We start from the raw sequence: 24,418 nt of genomic DNA, 5'->3' as shown, positions 1-24,418 counted from the left end.
GTAATTGTTTCCTTTAATCTCTTTGTTTTTCTCATGACTATGAAGACCAGGATACAGCCATGTAATTAGTGGCTCTGGACTAGATCACACTGAAACACACACTAAGTGACTGCTGTTTTTACAGCATTGCACAGTCAAAGCAGAAGATGTGATTTAGTTCACAATAACATCTTTACACAAGCATATGCTATTTCTTCAATCACTGAAATAATTTTTAAATGTAGTAGAACCATCAAACAGTGAAGGTTGTCTGGTCCAACCTCTGCTCATGGCAGAGCCAGCTTACTGCATCACACCTGGAACTGACATAGGATCAGTCCAACTCCAGAAAGGAAGGTGGAACAAGTTCAGAATATCCAGTTAAAGGAAATAATATTTGTGCTTAGTACTAATTTATTGATTTTTTTTAAATTTCTTCATGCAGTTATCAGAAGACACTCTGGCAGTTCTCATTAGTGATATTCCTGTAGTAAAGAGCAGCTGGAAAAAAGTGTTAAAACAGATACGGTTGTTTGATCTTTAATCCTCTCAGAAGCAATCATCATAAAAAAGTAGATATCCCTAAATTATGTTAGTCTTCATTTTATAAATGAATTTTCACTGCAGTCTTGAGGCATGATGAGATGCTAATAATGTTGATATACTTCAATGCTAGTAATTATGATATGGTTGTGAATCAGAAAAAGTCACGTGGGTTTGTAGGTACAACTCTTGCCTGTACTTCCAGGATAATGCCAGCTCTCTTATCACTGGATTGTGTGTAGATGACAACTCCTTCCAAGCTGGGTGAACAAGTGACAATCTGTTGTTTGGGACTTCATTTTTTCAAAACAGTCAGAGAGGACATCTTTATCTGAATAGGCCTTTTCATGGACAATGCTAATAAGGAAAACAGTGGGATCTAAAGGCAGATCTGCTTGAGGTGTTAATCATCTGACAAGGCCAGATAATATTGATAACACCAGGTGGGAATTCAGCACTTTGCATTGCATTCACTGTGCACAAGCCATGGATTCGGACCTCTGTCTTGAGTAATCGAGCCTTTCTGTATCTGCTGTACCTTATCAATGTTTCTTGCACTACAAATTACTCATCTCACACAGAACTCCAAAAGAAAGTGCTTTAATCTCAATTTATGATAAACAAGAACTGAGAAGTCTTTTTTTATTAATACATCAAAGTATTATCTCCAAGGGGAGCTAGTTTCATATTAATGTTCAGTGTTTAATATAAAATCACAGCATGAAGACCACCTTGGATGGGTAGGGATTCTCTGATGTATATCTGATTGCCCACATGTAATTTGAACAACTACAGCACATGAAGGGTATAATGAAAGAATAATTAATATGCTGATAAGTAATTATGTTTTGTTCTGCTTATCTGCATAATTCAGAGAGAAAGTTTAGGATGACAACATCTGCCTTTTGGGGTATTGTTTACGTTTACACTCAAATTATAACATGAAGCATTCTCCTGCATTCCTCAGTGCCTTTGATCTGATGAGCTGCAATTACTGCCTGACCAATTAACTTCAGTACTGCACACAGGCAAACTATGTTGAGTATTGTGGAAAAACTAAGGCATTGAAGTCTGAAACTTGACCTCTAGTTCAGGACACTGAGCTCGAAAACCCTGACTTCCAGAAATATTAAATCTCTGTCTTTAATTGGAGTTACAAGTACCCACGAGAGCTGAAACTAATGCTCAGACCACCACTACATCCTCTTGGGAGCCCTCTGAATGTCAAATCATTCCAGAGACCTTGTGCATCTTGTATGCTGCTTGAATCCAGGCTGTCTGCAAATCTCCCCTAGCCTTGCAAGAGATGACATTTTTCAAAACCTCGCAAGGACAGAAGGTCGCTGTAAGCTGCAGGTAGTGGGGTCCATCTGCTGCATCCAAATTCAAACCGGATCTCAAGGGCAGAGTACCAGACAAAACACCTTGTGTTGTTTGTGTGCAGAAGCAAGACACCTTGTGTACAGATTGAAAAATGTACTGGTCCTTTAATTAAAGTATTAGAAACCTAATCAGAGTCAGTCCAGGTACAAAGACAACACTTAGATTTACAAGTATGAATTTATGGCAGGTTTCCAGGAGTGGTGAGTTGCAATCGATACATATGTACTTCCAATTATCTACACTCTCCCTGGTGTTGTGCTTACCTTTCCTGTGACTTTCTGGGCCCTAAAATCATTGGTGCTAGTCTTCCTCAAGAAGAAAAGGAGCATAGAGGAGCTTACAGCAAGTCTTCATCTGAAATTCTCCATTAGGAGAAGTACGTTCTTGGTGGAGATACTTTCCTCCTCACTGTTGGGTCAGTTTAGGGTTATCTTTACTCATTTCCTGAAATCATCACAAACATCACAGAATGGTTGAGGTAAGAAGTCACATGGAAGTCATCCTGTCCAGCCTCCTGCTCGAGCAAGGCCACCTACAGCTGGCTGCCTAGGACCATGTCCAAATGGCTGTTTAGTAGCTCCAAGAATGAAGCCTCTACTGCCTCCCTAAGAAACATGTACCAATACTCAAGTCACCCTCGCAGTAGTTTCCTGATGCCTCCTTCTGTGTTACAGTATGTGTGCCATCCATGCAAAGGGATGACTCTTTGAATCATCCCCTCAGATGTTTATATGCAAAGGTGAAACTCCTCTGAGATTTCTCTTACACAGGCTGATCGGTCACAGCTTTCTCAGCCTCTCCTCATCTGTCAGATGCTCCAGTCCCTCAATCATCTTCATAGCCCTGTGCTGGTCTCACTCCAGTAAAATCCCCTTTTACTGGGGAGCCCAGAACTGGATGCAGTTCTGTGCATCTGCTCTTGTGTTGCAGAAGGGCACATTGCTGCTTCCTTTTCAAGTTGTTGTCCACCAGATCCTCAGGTCCTTTTCTGCAAAGTTGCTTTGCAGCCTGTGGGCCAGTCAGTCTTTCACTCTTCAAAAATAGTGTTACAACATGAACATGTTACATGAATATATCATGAACATATTACATGAATAGGTACATAAAGCTACAATGCTTCAATGACTACTTATTAATAATATCTATTAGTTACGGAACTAGCAATGGTACATTGTAAAAATCCCTTTATAGTACCCTCTGGGTGGCAAGTGAGCACACACTTGAAGGTTTTCTGCATACCAGCTGTACTCAACATTTCCCTTTTCAATAATAGTTCAATAGATATTTTGGTATTCAGGCCTCTCCATAATACATAGAAGCTTAGAGGCCACTTAGATCTCTTATCTTGGGAACCTAAAGACAGAAACTCATAAAGAGTCTCTTTTCAAAATTTGGCCTATAGTGACTCTATGAGCCCCCAGAAGTTTTAAAATATATCCCAAGAGATATTGTTACAATCCCAAGGGATTGTTACTCGTTTTCTACCTATTTGATAATGTTCCTTCCACATTAAAAATATAATATATTTTATATTAGATGGTATTAGAGTCTTTTTGTATATATAAAGACTCACATTTTCCAGGCCTTTATCCAAACACATTTTTCAGTGGACATACAGTGCTCATGTATCATCCCCTGTTAATTCTCAAGGCTGTGGTGCTCAGCTTTTGAATAGGCCAAATAGGTGGGAAGGGCAGCATGATATTGAAGAATGGGTGGGTGGTACTCTGTACTCCGAGTCTGTACTGAGCCAAGACTCATGGGAGCTGTCAGAAGGCAAGAAAAGGAATATAAATCCTAATGCGGAAGGGGGAGGATGTGGAGGGAACCAAGCTGTTAATCACTTCTGCCCATTAGTAATACAGAGTATTTTTCCTTAGACTAAAGGAAGGAGAGCCTGTGTCCTTGTCAGCTTCCAGTATATATATATTAGTTGAATTTTATCTATCTCATAAATCCAGTTAGTAGTTTCAGCTGGATAAAGTATTCTCCTTGTTTCTTGTCATAAACTGCTGCAGCATTCTTCTGTGCAGCTGCCACATTTCATCCTAATGCAGCTGCATTTCACCCATGGATGAAGTGATCCCTATATATAACTTTCACATCAGTTTTTATAACCATTTAAAGTGCCTCAAGATGAGATGTGGGATACAAGCTATTGTTTTATTAGCATCATCACAAAGTGCTGCATTGTACAAATCAATTGTAAGCTAAGGAGAAAAGTGATTTTGAAGTGATACTTGAAGATAGGGAGAGATTTTTTGGATTTAAAGTCCTGTTTCAGGACTTTAAAAGAAAGATGGGGAAAAAAAGGAAAAAAACTAGCACAGAGTAAGGTTGTATAAACTGAGTGGACATGTGGGACAATGGGTAGCAAAAATGTCAGAGAGATGAATGGCAAAGAGTTAGTTTTAAGTGACTTCGGAGTGGAAAACATGAAGGAAAAGAAGGGCAAACCAGCAGTAAATAGAAGTGACCATGATGATAAGCAGCAGCTGAAGACCTCAAGAGGACACTCAGAGGTTAAGAACTGAATCTTTTGGTTTCGTCACACAGTTGAGCGGTGTAACATGGATATGGCTTTTCAGCATCAGTTAGCACTGTATCTTTGCTGTGCTACTAATGTTATGTTTAAGACTTTGAATGTTAAGACAACTTGCTGCCCAGATCTCATGTTTAGGTTCCCAATTGTGCTGAACACCCCATACCTCAGCAGAGTTACTTGCAAGTCTACATAATGGGAGAATTCCCTGAGGAACTGATTTTATGTTAAAGTCTCTGAGGCACAATGGTGGCTGCCAGGAAAGGTGGCTAATTACTCTCAACTGGGAGTCCCTCAGGTTAGTGTTATCTTTATGAGTCCCTGTATTGCTGCTGGCTTGTGTTGGCTGCTTCAGTGTCCTCTGTGAGTCACCTCTCAGCTTAAAGAACTGGTGGAGCATGGCATGTTGTACAAAAACCTCTCCTACACTGCAAGCAGTTTGTGTTTTCCCTGTTGTTGAGGTGCTATTTGCATCACGTTATTAGCCTGAGGAAAATCATTTTGTTGTATACTTAGCTTTGATGAGATCTAAATGTAAAAAATATTAATACAGACACTGTTGCCAGACCTGTAACATTTCATGCCTGATGAACCTGCTATAAATCTCTGGCCTACCAGTTTTACCAGCATCCCATTAATTTAGGTAGGAAATTCAGCACAGTTCTTTCACCCAAAGAGAACTTAGGTTCCTAACTACTTGCTGGAATAACACACCATTTTCCTTGGGAAATGCAGCCTTGCTCAAGATAAAAGGCTGATGAGAAGCCTCCCAGCTAGGCTGTGCAGAATTTGGTGGTAGTAGGGAACAAAACAACTGTAGTAGTTGAAAGAAACATAGTCCAGACTATGTCTGAGCAATGAGTGTCAGTAGCCCAGAAGGAAAAGGGGTCATCTAACTGTGAAAAAATAATCTTATAACTGCCTTTAGCTTGGTTTCATTTATTCCATTCTGGAGAATCCTTTCTCAAATCTGTGGTGGTAACACTGAGCAGTTAAATAACTCCAGCTGAGTTTCAAGTCCACTCATCTCCTCATCCCAGTGTCCTTTGGCAAAGAATTTTATGGATGATATTAAAAAAAATACTTTATCAGTTCATACTGCCTTCCTTATTATTAATTCCTCCATTTTCATTAATTTCCCTGTCCTTGTGCTGCAAAGTAGAGCAAATACAAGTTCCCAATTTCCTGTCTTTATATTACCCCTGATTTTTGTAGCCTTTTATCGTAACCCTTCCTCATTAATATGCTCTGCACGGTAAACAGTCTAAATCTTTTAATCTCTCAGCATATGAGATTTTTTTTCATGTCAATAAATATTAATTCTCACTTTCAACCTTTCTAAGAAGTCAGAGCAAGAATGGACATCATCTGACTATGATTCACCAAGTGTAAATTATTACACATAAAGAAACTACTCATGAAGTTGAAAGGATCCTTTTCTATTGACATTTGAATTATATTCAACTGCAGTGGTTTAAAAGGTCCATATTTTATTGTGTTATTACCAGAGCCACAATTTTTCTGCAAAAGTTTAAGGTCTATTAAAATAACACTTTGACAGCTTTATTTGCTCCTTACTTGCAAAACATAACCTTGACTCTAATAGTAATTATATGGCATGATATAAAATAATTCTAATGAAATTTCACTTTTGAAAACCTTATTATCAGAATTTATTGAAGAGTACACACCGTGGCGTAGTAAAATCATATACATTCATTGTATGTTTATGTTTTATTTTATTTATGATAGATTTGTACTATAAATGGTAATTTTATGGGTACATGGTACAATTACCTTTTCATTATTATTGAAATTCCCCTGGAAAAGTCCTAGAGTGGATGCGAATGGGATACGACATTAGACCTCTAAAGAAAAGCAGTCCCTTAACTGGAGTTCTTGGAAATTATACTAAAAGCTTAAACTCTTTCAGAGCACAAATATCCCTTACACAAAAGTTTATGCCATCCAATAAATAAGCTTTAGAACGTTCCCTTTTAAAGAATTCTGATGGGTGTGATGCAACATGAAAGGTTGCAGAGAATTGTATCTGTCTTTATTAAATTGCATGGGACTTTTCTCTTAGGGAATATGAGAAGTTTTGTATGTTTCCGTGGTCTGCACCAACCTGCTTACAGTAAGTGAAGCAATATGATAGTCTAGTAGTTAAGGCATTAACATTAACTTGTTCCATGCCAGGTATAGATGTGAGCCTCTGTTTTGCAGTGAATTTCCTGTGTGACCTTAGAAAATTATATTTTTCTCATATTTACAGTTCTTTACCATTTAGCACCTTTACTCCATTGTAGTCTAATTTCTTTGCTTCACAATAGCTTTGCAAATACCATTCAATGGAAACCTATCAGCCTTCAGTATTATGTAGAAGCTGAGCAACAATGGAGTGATCAGTTTAAGTATCAGAAGTTTTGGTCTGTTTGGACCAGATTTCTAGGGCTATTAGTAACTGAGGAGTGGCATAGCCATATTTTTATATTTTGAAGGAGTTGGGCACCTCATTCCCGCCAACCTTATCTCTAACCTGCTTGTGCACTTCTGAAGTGGTTTTAGTACCACTCTGTAAAATAAAAACAACAGCTACCCAGATAAGTATCCTAAAGACGATGAGATGTAGGAGCAAGACAGTAATGACAGCTTTTAAAGTATCTTGGACTGGGCTGCAAGATGAATTTGAAATATGGTTGGCCTCTTCTCATACAGCTTCAGCCTGAACTGAATTGTCCTACAGATCCCATCTGTGCTCATGAGTGCTCCTGTGAGAGGACATCAGGGTGGTGACATGGCAGGTGTATGGGATGCAAAACTTGCATCAAGACCAGTGACTCAAGGCAGAATCATCCATAGTTGCTTGAGCATGCCTCAGGCATAAGACATGATCAATGTTTCATCCTCAGGAGTATTCTCTGGTTCACCTTTCAGAGAGGTGGTCTAAAACCAAATCGTTACTCTACTCTCAAACAATGTTTGGAACAATGAGACCTCTTCTGCCAAGCAGACTGGCTTGACATGGTCACTGGAGCTCACTGATGCATCTGCACAGTCCAATGCACTGATCATTTTCTCTAACACTCCCAGATATTTTATCTTATGTCTAATAAATTCGATTTAAGTGGTGAGCAATATAGGGTCAGTGAAAAAAGTAAGCATAAACAGTGATTTGTTACAGGCAGATGAATAATAAAGGTTAGCACATAAAGCTGACACAAAGATAATAGATGTGGTAATTATGTACCTTATTTATTGTGGTTGCTCTTTTTTTCGTGGTATTGTGCAGAGATACCTGAATTTAAAATAAGAAATATGATTTCTTTTAAAAGGGAGAAAAAGCAAAACAAAAGATAGAAGAGCCGGAGGGAGAGAGGCAAAAAGGCAGAAGCAAGATGAAATGCTGATGTGTAGTTAGGAGAAGGAAAGAAACTCTAGTATCTAGGGTTTAGCACTGTCGTTTGTGGACAGTGATAAGGTCCCAAGATAGAAAATTAATTTACTTACATGTTTTTCTCTTGACAGAGAATTTTCTCCAAACATCTTTCCAGACAGTTTTGCATTCTTTTGTGTGAAGAGGAACTGTCACAGCGGTTTGATTTTCTTGGGCTTGCTAAAATGCGGCTAACATGGACTAAAGAGGACCCTTAGAGAGGATTTGGGTCCGCTTGCTAATCCAGCAGCAGAATGTTGCCTTTGGTGGCAGCTGGGTGCTAGAGTCTTCCTCTGGCATTGGGCAGCATCAAAACAGTTTATGAAGAATCAGAGAAAGTGGTGGAAGAAAGGCTGCAAGCACCTGCCTGTATTTGAGCCCCAGAATAGCCAGAGTACCCACATGGTCTGCAGGAGATAAGCTCAAACCTGCTTAACACCAGAGATGGACTCAAAGCCAAGTCCCAGCTGTGCCCTGAACATCTGTCACGTTTCCTGGGTGAACCTCTCTCTAATTCACTCTACCTTTGGATCAGAGATTTGCACTTCAGTCTCTGTTGTGTGACACCGTATCAGTGTCACTGGTAAACTTTTCGTTTAATACATAATGGGACAACTCTAGGAGGAAAGATTAAGACACAATCCCCTAGGAAAGAGGAGGGGAGGAAGATGTCTTGGCTGATCAAAGAAGTGTATGATAAGGTTTTGAGCCGATGCTTGCATATGGGCACTGAAAGGTTTTGATGGGGCAGGGGCAACATCTGGGGGTTTTCTGGGGCAATGCATAAGGAAGGTCAATAGCAACATCTTGTGTGCAGGGAACTTTGGGCATATCTCCTAGGAAAAGCTGGCAGATGACAGGATATGGAGATGAGGAAACCATTACCTGACCTCCCTAGAAATATGGCCAGAGGGCTTTTGCATGTGTGGATCCCAGTTGTAACTCACTATCCAGTACAAAAGTGAAATGGAAAAGAGAAGTTTGTTTCCTGTGAAACTTAACTCAAAACTGGAAAAATCCCCAAACACTGAGGATTCAAGTACTATGAGACATACTGTAGCTTGTCAATATTTGTGACTGCACTATTATCTAACCTTAGAAATTAATGATTGTCATTAACTGATGCCCAAGCAAGTGGAGGGCAGTACATAACTTATCCCTGACATTTTTCTGTCAGCAGAGCTGGCATGAGTGCAAACCCACTATCAGCTGCAGTGTGGTGAGCAGCCTTTTTTCAGTCATGCCAAGGGAGATGCTGCTTATGGGTCAGCAGTGGCTCATACTTGTGGGTCAGTGGTGGCTCATGTGCTTCTGAGAGGATCTGTGGCTCCTTCCCGCCTTGAATACAAAACTATGAGACATGTCCTCTCTAAAAACACTCCTTTGAGTGTGACAGCCCTTCTCTGTTCTGTTGACAAGCTGCTTTGGAGCCATCTGTGAACACATGCAGTTTTCCAGGTCTGTCAGTGTCGCACCAAAACAGTGCTGCTGCTACAGGCTGGTTCAGGTGCCTGCGCTAGTCTGAACATGGGAGCAGAATTGCACCAACCCTGTCAAAGGTATTTCTGCAACCCTTTATTGATAGCTTCAGTGAGGTCTTTTTTGTGCTGTACTCATTCCTTCTCAAAATAGTCTTCACTGATGTTTACATAGCCAGTAACAAAAAGCAAATAATAGAGTATGTGCACAGAAAGCGAAGGTTAAACTGAGTATCTCAAATTATGTTTTAAGCAGTAATGAAAGCATCTGCATTGCATTCTGAACTGTAATTTGGTTTACTTGCCCTGGGTAAAATAATAGAAATCACCTTCAATGTCTGCTGATGAATATATCCTTGGCTATGCCATTTTACCAAACTTGCAGGAGCAGCCAAATAGGGAATGGCTCAAACAGGTGCCTTTAACAAGTAGAAATGCATTCTCAGGAGCAAAGTCTTATTTTGGGCTGAGACAGCAGCACTCATTGCACTTCTCCTTTGCTGTCCTCTAAATAAGACCAAAAAAGGAAAGAGAGGTATGGGAGGAAAATGGGCTCTGATACGTGTCCAAAACCAAATGTCCTGCAAGCTTACTTAGCAAGTCTTATTCAAGGCTGAATTTATTTGTTTGAAGTGATCATTCAGAGAATGAGAGTGCTCTCCATAGGTGCCTTCATGGAGGAGATAGAGTCTAGGTTTTGTAGCAGAAGTTAATCGATCATTTTTGACTGGTTGCAATGTTGCAAACAAACTCATGGAAAAAAAATCGACCAACGAAACCCCCACAAAAGGGTGAGATTTACTTCCCTGATAATTCCCTGCCCTGATAATTCCCTGCAATCATTCACGCATTGCAACATGATATTTTTCAGGTCTCACTTGGTCTACAGGAATATTCCTCAGCAATCTCCACTGAGCAGCCAACTGCAAAATACAGTGAAATATGATAAGCATATAAGAGCATTAATTGGTAGCATTCTCCATCACCCACAGCCTCTGTTAGTTGTTATTCCAGGCCAGATAAAGCTAGAATGTACATACAGCTGTTCTGAGTTGTAAAATACATTTTGAAATGGGATGGATTCATCTGTGTTTCATGAGATTGAATTAAGCAAAAGAAAAAAATATAAAGACTTGTCTTTTTTCCAAGCATTTAATAAAAATATTCAGTCTCAGTGGAACATAATAGAGATGTGCTTTCAGCACACAGATGTGCAGTAGTGAGAGCCACGTTTTATGTAAGCTGCTCATTCTTTTGTGCAGTGTTAGGAACTGAATGTACTTTCATACTCCTTTTTTTGGCCTTGACATGAACTAATGTCAAAGCAAATGAAGACCTGGTGGTAAATCCTTTTCAGCACTGTTAATAGTTGTGGCCATTACAGAGCTATTACTGACTGTCTAATCATCTTTGGGAAATCAAGCTTTTGATAACGTTAGACCTTGTATTCTTGATTTCTGCAGCAAAATTAGCTGGCATGGCTCGGTGTTTAGAGGAGCAGAAAGGTGTATGGGTTACATACTGCAGAGTATATTCAAATTAGGTTTTATCTGAGCTTCAGTGGGTAAATCTGTGTAATGAGTGAACAGAGTTTTGTGAGGAAAAAAATCACACCAGCATCTCCTTTCTGTAAAAATGCATTTTAGTAAAAAACAGATTTACAGCTGGATTTTTTTTTTCCATGCAAAGCAGAACATGCAGAAGAGTAACTAAGCCTGATTTGGTTTTTCCAGTTCCATTGCTTCTTTTATATTTAGTGTTTTGTATTATGAGTGCCTAGATTTTACAACCATAAATGTGCCAAAACCTTTGACTGATTCATTCAGGTTGAATAATAAGCAACATAAAATGTCTACTTTCTTCAACACCTGCGCACTCCATTCCTTAGTGTTTTGCAAATCGAAGAGGTGCAGATATGTGTTTTGACTTTGATCTTGTACACTGAAACTGTTCAAGTGGCAGATCCTGATCTAGATCTGGGTAGCAAGGAGGTGTTGCCCACGTTTCCCCAGCAACCCACATTTCTCTGGGTGAGCCTCTGTTTTCAGTTGTTCCTCCAGTTGCTCTGGGAGCAGCTGCATACACATGTGGTGTGGGTGCTGGGCAGAGCTGAACCTGGCACCCTGCACCCTGCACCCTGTAGAATGAGTCCATGGGCCTTGGCAAAAACCGAAGTACCTTACTGTCAACATGCAGTAGTCATCTCAGAGGCTAGGTGCATAAGCATGTGTGTGCCAGCTGGAGTGCATAAAGTCTGTTCTGCTGGAGACACTTAAAAGTTTATACTCTGTTCTTGTGTAGCTGACATTTATTTACTGCTTCTGAAGTAATTGCATGGGGTGGATCTGCCTCTCCTGTGCAAACAGCTTTAGTTCTTATGTAGTCCCCTTCTTGAACATGATTTCTTTCCATTTTCTCATCCTTACCTATTCCTAGTCACCCCCAGACTAAGGAGGGACTTTTCTCTTGCCCAGCTGATGATTCCCCAACCTTTTCCATAGGGATGAGATGCATCTTATCCAGTGAAAGCTGTTTTGTAGGGGCAACTTCATCCAGCAGCAGCCGTGTCCATAATTCTAAGTAGTGGAGAGGCAGAGACAAGATGACACAGACTGATTCCTCTGACCTTCTCAAGAAAAGATTTGTCTCAATCAGTAATGGAAACAGTACAAAACAGGCCTGGAAGTAGATTAAAATTAAATAGTAAGCAGTCTGGGGTCCAGCACTTGAAGCTACTACCTGTATCGATTTTACTTAGCTGCACAGACATACCTGGAGTTGTTCATTCTCCCTCTGTTAGCAGCCATACGAGAAAAGCATTGTCAGTAGTTGATTTATCCCACTGATTTTAGACACTGCTTTAAGGTGAAATTAATCACCCTTTGGAAAAAACTGGAAGAAACTTTCTATATTGACAGGGGAGGGAGTCCACATAATGGAGTTCAGATGAGTAAAGGTAGGAAGGCACATCCTACCTGTGCAATTGTCCCTTCAGTAACATGAGACCGCATTGGGATTTTCCTGGCTGAGCTTTCAATGGTTTTCACATGGGATTTTTCTCCTCAAGAACTATCAGAGCAGGAGAAAACACAGTGCTCCCTCTCACCCCATTTGCACCCTTCTTTATCTTCACCTCTTCCCAACAACTTACCCTGGGGGAAGGACCACAAACTTGGATGAGTAACTTCTCCTGCTGCATGGAGATGATTATCACTTCATCCTGGTCACTCAGAGGTTATGCAGACCCAAGGGCCCTGTGGATTTCTTTGAGGGTTATTTCATTTGATGCTATTATTATTTATTTGATGTTATTATTATTTGATGCTATTAAAAAATACTTCAGAGTGATGACAGTACTTTTAATCAACAAACAGCTACTACCAGGTCTCTCAGCAATTTTCTTATAATTAGAAGAACCTCAATGTAATAACAAAGTGTTAACTTTTCTCTTTTTTCTTTCTGGTCAGAAATTGAAGCAAAGGAAGCGTGTGACTGGTTACGTGCAGCTGGATTTCCCCAATATGCTCAATTCTATGAAAGTAAGTATTTTTTTCTTCTCTTTGTGCAGTACTGAAAGTGCACTGAGACCTTGCCAGAAGAGCTTACAGTCAGCCAACTATGCATTTGACTGAGTTATAGCCATGGCTGGCTGCTTTACAAAGCCTCAGCTGCTGGAGTCATACCAATGCCTAAAGAAAAGCAAGATTCTTGCCCTCATAGACATGGGAAGAAATAAAAAAGAGGGACATAATTTGTGTAAATTTCAAAGGTCAGCACAAACAAGTACAAAAATTCTAAATACATAGATCTTTTTTTTCTTTTAAACTTCCTGAACATTGTGTAAAATAAGATTGAAAGCATTAAAAGTTACTGAAAATAAGACTGAAAACTACAAGGCTACCAGTAGTGAATAACCTGAGCATTTGCAAAGCAAGAGAAGCCAATATTTTGCTGCTAACTCAAAGCAAATGACTGTGTCCCCTTCCTAGCTCTAGTGTGAATGCCCAGAGAAGCAGCATCCACAAGGGCAAGGCGAGTGGTTGTACTGCTGCTGCATTCAGGAGCAGTTTGATGACTGGGATGGGATTTTCCTGCACTCCCTAGCTCAATGCTGAGAGGGAAACTGCAGATGATCCTCATTTTTCCCAAACTGCATATTCTCTCTGCCAGAGACAGAGAGTCAGCTCAGACCTGCTTGGGCTTATTAGCCAAAAAAGCAGCTCTGCCAAACGCCACTGGACACGTTCCAGGGTCAGCTTGGGTCTGGAGACAGCACAGCTCCACACACAGAGCAATAGCCAAGAAACCCCATGGGTAAGAGCCAGCTTTTTGTTGAGCCAGCTCAGACAGCATCTATCCCTCCTATGGGGCTGAGGGTGGTGGGGAGCATCGTGGCGAGGACACTTTGCCAGCCTCTGATGGCCAAATGATGTCCCCCAAGGTTCAAGTGCTGGCTTCTGATGGGCTGCTTCGGTGCCCAAGGACTAGGAGCATCATACAGAGACATTTGGGTGGCTCCACAGGAGCCAGGTGGGCTCTCTTAAACCCAGGAAGGAGCTAAGATTGACAAGCCTGCCAAACCAAAGCTGACACAGATGTGTGTCTGCCACAGTCCTGGGTGCCCAGTAGTACCTTGGTGTCTTCCCTGTAATCAGAGTATCTCAGATACTAAGTCCCCTGAAGAAAGGAGACCTTGCTGCTTGCCAAACTCAAAGAGATGTTTTCTCTAAAAAGCCAACCTGTGCTAGACTCCCACAGTTCCCATACAGTCAACTGTGCACTCTAGGCAGTCTGCATTTCTGAATACAAGTTGGTTTTTAGAGACATCTATTATGTCAGCATTAAGCACCAGTGTCTGAAAGTGCTGGCTGCAGTTCCTGTATTTCAGCATCCTGCTGTGGTACCTAAGCATGGAAGAGCAGTCTGGAGAGCAGCCATAGTGCTGGAACCAATCCCACCATTACAGAGCCCACTAATGTGTTGCAGTCATGTCACTTTTCATTACAAACGTCCGTTTCCAGAACATTAGTCTGGCTTTTTAGCTAATATTTGGGGTTATATTTCAGGTTTTTCTTTTTCTTTTGTGTTTTTGGCTCTGTTAGTTGAGTAACTCTTTGTCTATAATCATTGTTATTGGGACCTGTATTAAAAGGAAGAAGTGTGTAACATTTCTTTTTCAAGGGAAAAGTCAGTATAGCAAATAACTCATTGAGTCACTGTAACAGGAATGGAGAACATTGTTGCTTATGTAGTTAAAGAAAGTGTTTTGGTAATTCCCTGATCTCATTCATTTGTTCTAGGTGCTAGAAGGAACAGCTCAAAACTGAGTATCTTATTAAAGCCAAAATGAAATAATCTTGCTCTCTCAGTTGGTGCAAAGGGTGTTCAAATGTACCTTTAAAATGAAAAAAAACAATGAAGTAACTGAAAGGGTCACAGATACAGATGGAAGAGAACCACAGCTGAGTGAAATTGGTCATGCTAGATTGCAGTGAGGAAGCACACACAAAGCAATTTGGATGAAGATAATGTATTTTCATTTGAATAGAAAACAGTCATCTTAGTATTTTGTCTCCTTTTATAGACTCCCAGTTTCCCATTGACATTGCTGCAGTGAAGAAAGATCATGATTTTCTTGATAAGGACCTTGTAGAACCTCTTTGCAGGTAAATAACACCTGAAGTTTCTTTTCTGATAATTTGAAAACATGAACTGATTTGTTATTGTTTGCGTATCAGTAGAAATAGAGATGTTTGCTCGCCCAAGCAATGATATCTATACTGCTGCCATTCTGAATTAATTCCTCTCATGGAAAATAGTGGAGCAGGACCCCCACTACACTCATGGAAAACATCACATTATTTGAGAAGACCCAAATCCAATGAATTTGAAATATCTGCATTTTAAGAAAGAGATAGCAGTAGTACATACAATCCTTGAATAAATGAGTCATATTTGAGTTGCAGATGAATAACTTTTATGTCCAAGCACAGCAGAAAAGACCAAACTTCAGTACACAGAATTCAGCAAATACTTTTTCTGGCAGCAGTTGTGTTTTTCATGCTGCTGGGATTCCCTTGGTACTCTCCTTTTGGCACCAGTAACTGAAGTGGGACTAGAACCCTACAGTACTACAGCCACGACAACTAATCACTGATTTGTCCCTCCCAGAAAGCTTGCATTTGCTGTTTATCTAGCTTTTTATATGCTGCCTGTGATGAATATACCATTACCGCATTGCTGAAGTACTGTCCCCGAGGACTCAAAAAGCAGCAATTCTGTGGTAGTCCTGCAAAAGCACATTGCAGAGGCATTTTTCCTCTCCTTTTTCTCCTGTGCTCTTCTCCTCTTCAGCAAGGACAAAGAAACATCTGGCCCTTAACCAAGCAGGCTTTATTACATGTTATGGAAACTTTCACAACACCAACATCAGGATAATTGGACAGAACTCTATTTCCCTTTCTGCAACTGTGGCCAAAGTCATCAGAGAGTATACGCTGTTCCACTGCACATCGTGCTGTGCATTGCAGGGATTAATGGGTTTGTGATGGGAGACTGAGAAGAGGATTTCTGAGAACCACAGAAAATAGGCATGGAAGAGAGGTCATCTAGTCCATCTCTTCATGCCAGGAAATACTCTTCTTCCTGGAGGATCCAGGTAATTCCTGGACATAGCTGTCAGAAGGCTATCTCAAATTCCCTTGCTGCAAGTGGGACCTATTGCTTCTTATTGTGGCTATTACAGATACAGGGAACACAGCATTCTCTGTGTGTGTGCTTGGCAGTCTTTGTGTCCGAAGACAAATCAGTAGGGAAAGACCTGGATCTTACAGCGATTGCTCAAAGATGCTGCGGAGCAGAATAATTGCAGATTTGATCTATTTCTGTTCAGTATGGCCTGCTGGGAGGGATTTCTATTTCTATTCCAAGAGACACTTTCTTTCCACACACACATGCCTCTGCTTCGGTCTGGCATAGTGGAAAACATACTTCACTGTGGTTTGGGAACTGGGAAGAATCCAGAAAAGGGCAACAAAGCTGGTGAAGAGTCTAGAGAACAAGTCTAAGAGGAGCACCTGAGGGAACTGGAGTTGCTTAGTCTGGAGAAAAGGAGGCTGAGGGGAGACCTCTTTGCTTTCTACAGCTACCTGAAAGGAGGTTGTAGTGAGGTGGGGGTCATTTTCTTCTCCCTATTATCAGGTGATAGGATGAGAGCAAATGGCCTCAAGTTATGCCAGGGGAGATTTAGACTGGATATTACAAAAAATTTCTTTCCTGCGAGAGTGGTCAGGCATTGGAATAGGTTGTCCAGGTTTTGTTCAAGAATCACAGAATCAACCGGGTTGGGAAAGACGCCAGAGATAATCAAGTCCAGCCTATTACCTAATACCTAACACCTCCTGACTGGACATAATACTCAAGGTGTGGCCTAACCAGTTCTGAGTACAGGGGCAGAATGACTTCCCTGCTCCTGCTGGCCACACTATTTCTGATGCAGGCACTTTCATGAAACAAGGGTAAAAAAAAAGCCTGGTTATTATTTCTGTATCCACCATTTCCCAGGTTGGGAGTCAAACTTCCATTCTTCAATCACCCCAAACTGCCCTCAAAGCTTTGCATGACCAAGCCTTCACACTGACTAATAGTGCTTACAGCCTGTAGTACTGAACAAAATTGGTTTCTCATTTTTATTTGGGGGATAATTTTAAAGCTGGAGTGCCTGAGTGAATAATCAGTTTGAGCAGAGTTTTAGCACTGAATGGTAATGGTTCCAGCATAAACACTGAATTTCTCTGCTCTTGTGGGCTCAAATCAGACTCTCAATCTCATTTTATAATCATTGTGGCATTGTAGCACACAAGACGGCATGAGGCAGAAATGCAAAGGAACCTTTTAGTTTTTTAAGGCAGTTGGTAGTATTTTCATCAGAAAGCCTAAGACTCCCTGTTGTAAAAGATTTCTGTGATCCCTTTCAGATATTCTTAACACTCCTGCTGTTTGCAGTATCATTGGAAAATTTGGCAAAGACCAAATTTGAGGCCTTTGGGTTAGAGGCATATCTATCAAGAGATTCCACTCAAGTTCTACTGAGTAACAAACAATAGAAAATTGCCATGCAATCTGCAGGCAAATTCTGTCAGTCTGCCAAAACAGTAATTGGGCATGAAAATTTTATAGCTGGATCTTTGTGTTGTGTCCAAAATAGCAGCAACCAGTTCTGCTCTGGGAAACGTTGTCACTGTTGTGATAAGAGGATGAGAAGGAAGACTGAAGCCATCTTGTACTTTTTGTGTTCACATAAATACAGTGATTAAGAATATTAATAACAACTACGTCCCACTCTAGTGCATAGGCCCCTAAACCAAGCTCTTAAAATTTGAACTGTGCCAAGCAGCTAGCAACCTTTTTTCTCATAACTATGGTCTCTTAGATACCTTGTGAATGACCCAAAGGTCACTGTATATGGGACATCCTACCTTCAGAGTTTTGAAATTATGAGTGCTGTCTAATGAGTTGTATTGCTCTAAGAGATAAGCCCAGTTCTCCAGGTACAGTATGGAAAGCCTTCTTCTGCAGTCATTAGAATGGCTCCCACTGACCTCAAGGAGAGTGATTCAGATGTGGCAGTTATGATCACTCAGGTGGCACATGGTGGCATGTCAGTGTGGCTACAAACTTGTCCCTTCAGCCAGCTAATGCAGAGGAATTCTGATCTGAGCCACCAGGTCACCTCTTGGTAGAAGTCATCTCCAAGGACGGACACTCAGAATCTTATCTAGGCTATGCTTTTCCCAAGAAAAGTTGGACTAGATGTCTTCTTTTAAAGAGTGGACAGATACAGTTTTACTCCTAAAGGAGGCAGAATAAAGATTCTCTTGTTGAGCTGGAGAGAAATACAGAATTATATTCAAAGATATACAGGAAAATACAGAACACATGAATCCTTAACACCTAATACATATACAGGATACATGAAAACCCCCCAAAACCTTCTCTGAAGCAGACTAAATCACAAGCCCTAGTGCTCCTTTTCTCCTACCCCCACCCCCTGCCATTGCCTCCCTTGCCTAAACAGGCCAGAATTGCACAGGAAAAATTAGTCAGGCCTCTGAAGGCCATAAACAGGACTACTCCCCCATGTTACCACATAAGGACTCCCTCTGGAGAGCCAAAAGGAGGGAGGAAACCCGGGAAAGACCGAGTTGGCCTTGCTGCATCTTATAGATAGCAGGATTATGGGGCTGAATAACAAAATTTCCTGCGTCCACCTCCTGGACTGTCTAGCACCTGGAGGACCTTCTGTCTCTGTGGTTAAGACTTCCAGTTCTTAACCCCATGACACTAGATGATCCTTGAGGTTCCTTCCAACCTGGTACTCTATGATTCTATTATTAAATTTGGGCTGGAGTCCTTTGAAAATGTGTCTGTGCCTGTGATGTTTGGAATTTATATTGATAAATAAATTTAAATATTTTGCACTCAAAAGAAATACTGAACATTATTCAGCCCTAGGGCACCAATAAAACGCATCTTTGGGTTGAGAAATTCCATGTTTGGGCAAAAGATCAGCTTTGCAATAGTTGTAATCCCAGAGGAGGATTTGTGGACAGAATGCTGAAGATAGAGCTACAGAGCCACAAAGCCTGAAATTTATTTCAAGAACATTACTATCATGCATGTGGGGTATGCTTGTGCATACATTATCCTCACATGAATATGATGAGCACAGGACTTTTCCAATATGCCATAGCAGGTTTATTGGCTTGAGTATTTTATCTGAAAATGAGCAGCTGATATTTTATGAGGAAATTTTTTTTAAGGAAGATCCATGTTTGGTGGGCTGGTTTTTCATTAGTGGTGGTAATTTGAAAGGATTTCTAATGTTAGAATTCCCAGGGAGGAATATGTTAATGCCATAATGTTGTTATGCTATGTGAGATATAGTATTATTGGTGGGATACTTTTTTTTCTGTGTCCTTGTAATTTACTGCATACATGTTATCAGATAGTTTGCAGCCTGTTCCTGAGATTCAGAAGTAACAGGGGCAGCTCTTGTTGCAAAGACATGGGAGATGCATGCAGCCTGCAGAATTGTTTTGGGCACATGGCTTTCTTACTCTGCCTCTCTTTGTTTTGAAATTCAGCCCTAAATCTGGAAAATGTTCAAAGCTTAACATATTTAACTCTGAGCCTCTGCTTTTAGAAGATGGGTTGTTTCATGAATCAAGATCTTTAAGTACAAATAAAACCTGATCAATTATGATTAGCATAGTAGGTTCTCTATTGAAATAGCATGTTTCCTTGTCCTCTAACTGTGTCTGCACAGGGACACATACACACATTCACTTTCCATCTTTTATCAGATTGTTATTTCAACTTACTATCTTCTTGAGATAGCCTTGCATTTAAGGAATAGAAACCTTAGAGTCCCTGGTGACATCACTACAAACAGGGTCAAAAATAACTGCAAATACTTAAAGATGTCAGATTTGTTACACGCTGGGCATGCTAACATGTCCGTAAGATCCACAGGTATGGGAAAGGAACTATAGGCTGCGGAGAAATGTGTAACTAACCTCTAGAAGTTCTTCTTTATGTCAACTTTTTAAAGGAGTGGCTAACTGCCTAAAGTGAGGAACTGCATTTTTTTCTTTTGTCTTTCATTAATGCTTTGAATCCCTGTTTTAGACATATTATGTTATGGTCCAGCAGAAGGCAACTTAAGTCTTCCTTCTTTTGTCGTTTCCCCAGTCATCAGAGGTGTTTCTTTATACCTGTTCCTGTTGCTAAATACTTACATACCTATGAATTAAAAAGCAATGTATAAAACCTTACTATCAAGTAACATGAAGCTAAGATTCCCTTCTAATGCAGTGGTCTTATAGCCTGGAATAATACAAGCAGTACCGTTTCTGTATCCTGTTGTATGCAGTTGGCAGCCTACAGGCAGATAAGAAAAAAGCTGTTGAACTTCAGAGAAGTCATGCCCTTTAATCAGAGGCTGCTAATCTTTTGAATTTGCTTTGCCCTGTAGACGACTGAACACACTGAACAAGTGCGCCTCAATGAAACTCGATGTGAACTTCCAAAGAAAAAAGGTAAGGAAACTTCACGAAATGTGTTGGCTTGGTCCTGGCTTTTGTAATAAGATCTTCCCAATGTAGCCTTTTAAGTCAGTAATGCTCTTAAAAGTATGTTGGGTGTATTTGACTTTGAACAATGTGTCAGCATTATCTGATAATGCTGAATGTTGAAACTATAAATAAAATAGGAAAAACCATTGGCTGATACAGCAGGAACAATACTAGATGTATGGAAAGGACACATGCAGTGCTTAAAACTTCACATACATGCAATTCACATTAGTGGGTGAAAAAAACAGAGCAGTTTCACTAGGCTTGTTTGTTTGCCAGTGCCATGTGAGTATGCAATGGAAAATCCTGCATGGAGAAAATGGAAACTACTCAGACAAAAACAATAGCTTTTCTATATTTCTTGTACTGACTTATTCCCAGTTAAGAATATGAAAAGAAACTGTCGTCCTTGCAAGCTCCTGTCTATCACGGGAATTATTTGAGCTTAAAGGGTTTTGGCAAGGACTGCAGAAACTCCTTATTGATTTTGAAAGTTTTGTAACATGTCCAGGGTTAACTGTTGAACATTTGGTTTTCTGGTCACAAATTCCCCTGAAGCCCTTCAGTAGTGAACAATGGTTGTTGTCAACTCTGAGAAATCTTGGTGTCTCTTTTTCCTTTCTTTGACTGTTTGTCTAATACGTTTTAAAAACTACTTCTGAGAGTTGGATTTTTGGTGTCTTTGTGGAGTCAGTCTATTCATACTCTATGCACTGTCTGAGGGAAACTTGAATAAATAATGGTTTTAATGTCCAGATATTCTGCCTTTGGCACATGCCCATTTGCTCTTCTGTGTATGCAGCCTTTTCAGATTCCATTTTGTCCACTCACTGGAGCCATAGGAACCTTTTCATTGATTCAGACCTGATGGGTTTTTCTTGTCTTTGATAAGTGCCAACACTTTCCACATCAAACACCCACATCATACTCGAGAGAGGGGACAGTAAAATCCCAGTCACTTTATGATTTGGGCAGGTAAGTGCTATAGAAAGAGGCTATAAGGAGAGGTCCCTCTTCAGGAAGAACTAACTCAATCGACTGTAATGTCGACCGGCTTGAAGCAGTGTCTGGTTTGTGTCCATGCTTGTCTTCAAGCAGAGATACTGGAACTTCACAAGAGACAGAATTACAAAAAACAACATATAGGTGAACACTGATTGTCCTCTGAAATTTTTTCTTAGTTCCTGACCTCTTCAGCAAGTATTTTGGATTTAGTGTAAGGTTTGTATGCTTAATTACTCACTTTTTTAAGTGTCTGATGAACATCGGGTTAAAAAAAGGAGGGGTTTCTTGTTATCTTTGAGTTTTACTAATTTTTGCTGCCACTCCTCCCTGTTCTGAATGGATTGAAGCCCTCATCTGCTCCCCTTGCATGTGACCATTACTTTTCCATGGAAGTGAGTCTGCCATAATTGATACTCTTTCAGGGGGACAGAAGCTAGTTGGGTCCATACCTGCATGAGGTCAGGGAGTAGCAGAGCACAGAAAAATGCAAAGAGGGAACGAAGGAATTTTGAGAAAACAGATGCAGAGCAACCGAAAGTAGAAGACAATGTGGGAGAGAGAAGGACTGCTGACAGGAGGAAATGTAAATGCAAGTGTAAAAGCTAGAAATTTTGTCTAGAATTGAACACTGAACCAAGTAAACTTTTTTTCCTGTAGATACTGCTTTTCCTAATAGTCTCTATAGTGATCTGAACAACGAAATGCAAAATCAGCTTGCTTTGGAGGTTCAGTGTAACAGGTTTGCACAGAACTAGTGCAGCTGCTTGAGTGATTCATCAAAATAGGGCCAAGCGAGCTGCCAGGCAAAGTTACTGTGAAAGCCAGCACAACAGGAGCCCTCCCCACTGCCTGCTCTCCCACCCCAAACCATTCACACTGTGGGCTGCTGTCTTTCCCTTGGCTTCATCGAGATGCATACAGAAATCCTCGTGTGTGTGCTGCATATATGTCCGTAAGCGATTTGGACAGACAGAGATTAGCCTTTGGATTAACTGCCTTCTGCAGCTGTCGATTTATGAGAATTCCTGCCCCCAGCTGGAAAAATGTGGCAGAATTCCACTGCAAATAAACCCGCTTTTTGCCTTTTGTTAGCATCCCTCTGTAACTCAGGAAAGTACACCCTCTGTCAAAGAGCTGTACTATTTTAAATCAACTGTGACAAATCTGTGAATCAAAACCTCTTTCTCTTTGGCAAATGTTATCAGTCACTCCTCAAGAAACTTGCCCCTTCTCGTCTTCCCAAACATAATGGTATTAAATGGACTTTTGAATATGCTCCAAAGCCATGCACTTGATTTCACCCTGGGTCAGTAGAAGTATACAGTCATTGCTCCGAGATGTCTGCTCTGCCTGGGTAAGATGAATCGATGCTTTCAGACTTACTCTTGATCCAGTGTCCCCAAAGCTGGTGACACGTCAGTTGGCAAAGTGCTCTCTGCATTTTTTTTTTAGGACAGTCTCTTTTGTCAGGACACTCTGATATCTAACAAGAACAGTGGGTCATTCAGGATGTTCGTGGGTTCCAGAATTTCTACTGATTCTATCAAAAGAAAAGCACATTATGTCACAGGACTCACAGTGCAGTCTCATTTGGAGTGAATCACCATGGCAGCATTTCAGTATCCAGATTCTTCATTTGTCTGATTTTGCTTCTGATGAAACACAAGCGTGTCTCATTGCCAATTAAAAAAAAACCCCAAACTAAAACTGTTTTATTGAGCTGCAAATTTTGATGCTGAAAATCCTCTGTGTTTTCTGAGGGGTTTTGGGCAAAACACAACCTTATCTTTATTGTGGTTAGAGCAAAAGTTGTTTTCTACCAATATCCATTTCTGTTCATTGCAACTTAAAAAAAAAACTCAATTCTTATTTTCCTCTAAAAAGTATTTGAAATATATTTACCACTGAATTTATGTTTATTTGTGTCCCCTACTCTCTGCTCTTGTCTTGGTGTTTTTCACATTGTCTTTACTTTGGTTAGTTTAATGGATTCCAGCTTGTAGAAAATACAGGCTAAGTCCTGTCAGTTCATGGAGGAATGTCAATGAAGCTACAGGGATTTGCGTCAGCCAAGAATCTTCTTTGAGGTCCCTTTGGCATATTAGGATGTGCAACAAATAAAAAAATACATATTTTTATTCTATTGGCTGGTGTCATCAGCACTTCAGCAGTGGTATGCTTTGTAGATACAATTACCACTGCTAAATATTTAAAAGTACACACCCTTGCGGGTTTTTAAGTATCCACTTTGTGGCACTACTAAGACCACAATAGATGGATTTTTAAGTGCCTGGGTCTGTGCAGTCCTTTAATTCATATATGCATACAATAAAACATGGAGCTAAAATGAAGACAGAGCTGTCTGATGTGTCCTTTCTTCACTGCAGACAAAGTGGCCAAAGCAGTATTAACCTGTTCTAGCTCCTTTTCCTGATGCATCCCTAGCTACCTAATTTTTCTCTCTTGGTGACCACAGCTAGCTAAGATCTAGCTAAGATCTTCACCCACTCTTGTGAACTAACATCAGCTGCAGGAGCACTGCACACCTCAACATTAACTGATAAAAGAGGAATGACTAAATGCAGAATTTCATAGCTATATTTTATTTTATGGTTTGGACATAATCTAAAGCATCTGGCCATCTCAAAATGGTAAATTGGCAAAAGCATTAGTGAGACCTGGCATGCTACTGATCCCAATCTCCATCTTTTGAGGTTTTGCATTATTTAAGGTTTTGGGCATTCTTGTAAAATTTGGTTTGCATTTTTCAATTAAGCAGGCCAGCAGAGATCTAGTAAGAGATGGGAGATAACTTTACCATCAAAACTTCATAGAAAAGCACTTCTAATAATAGACTTTTAAAATGAGAATTTTTCCAGTCCTAAAATAGTCTTTTTGGTTTAGCACCTCATTTTAG

The 24,418-nt window shown here is 40.3% G+C and overlaps 1 protein-coding gene across 3 annotated transcripts in view; it reads left to right on the top strand.

Moving 5' to 3' along the window:
* The window catches only part of STARD13 (StAR related lipid transfer domain containing 13), a 255,593-nt gene that overhangs the window by 208,802 nt on the left and 22,373 nt on the right, over positions 1–24,418 (top strand). For all 3 annotated transcript variants that reach the window (XM_054388684.1, XM_054388699.1, XM_054388691.1), the window contains 3 exons: positions 12,829–12,900; positions 14,946–15,027; positions 20,397–20,460. In XM_054388684.1, coding sequence (XP_054244659.1) covers positions 12,829–12,900; positions 14,946–15,027; positions 20,397–20,460 — 218 coding nt within the window. The remainder of the gene's footprint in view (positions 1–12,828; positions 12,901–14,945; positions 15,028–20,396; positions 20,461–24,418) is intronic.

The sequence above is a fragment of the Indicator indicator genome, chromosome 1 (genome assembly GCF_027791375.1).
Source record: "Indicator indicator isolate 239-I01 chromosome 1, UM_Iind_1.1, whole genome shotgun sequence".
In the NCBI taxonomy this organism is placed as follows: domain Eukaryota; kingdom Metazoa; phylum Chordata; class Aves; order Piciformes; family Indicatoridae; genus Indicator; species Indicator indicator.
Note: the sequence above shows the minus strand (reverse complement) of the source record. Positions and strands in the feature narration are given on the sequence as shown.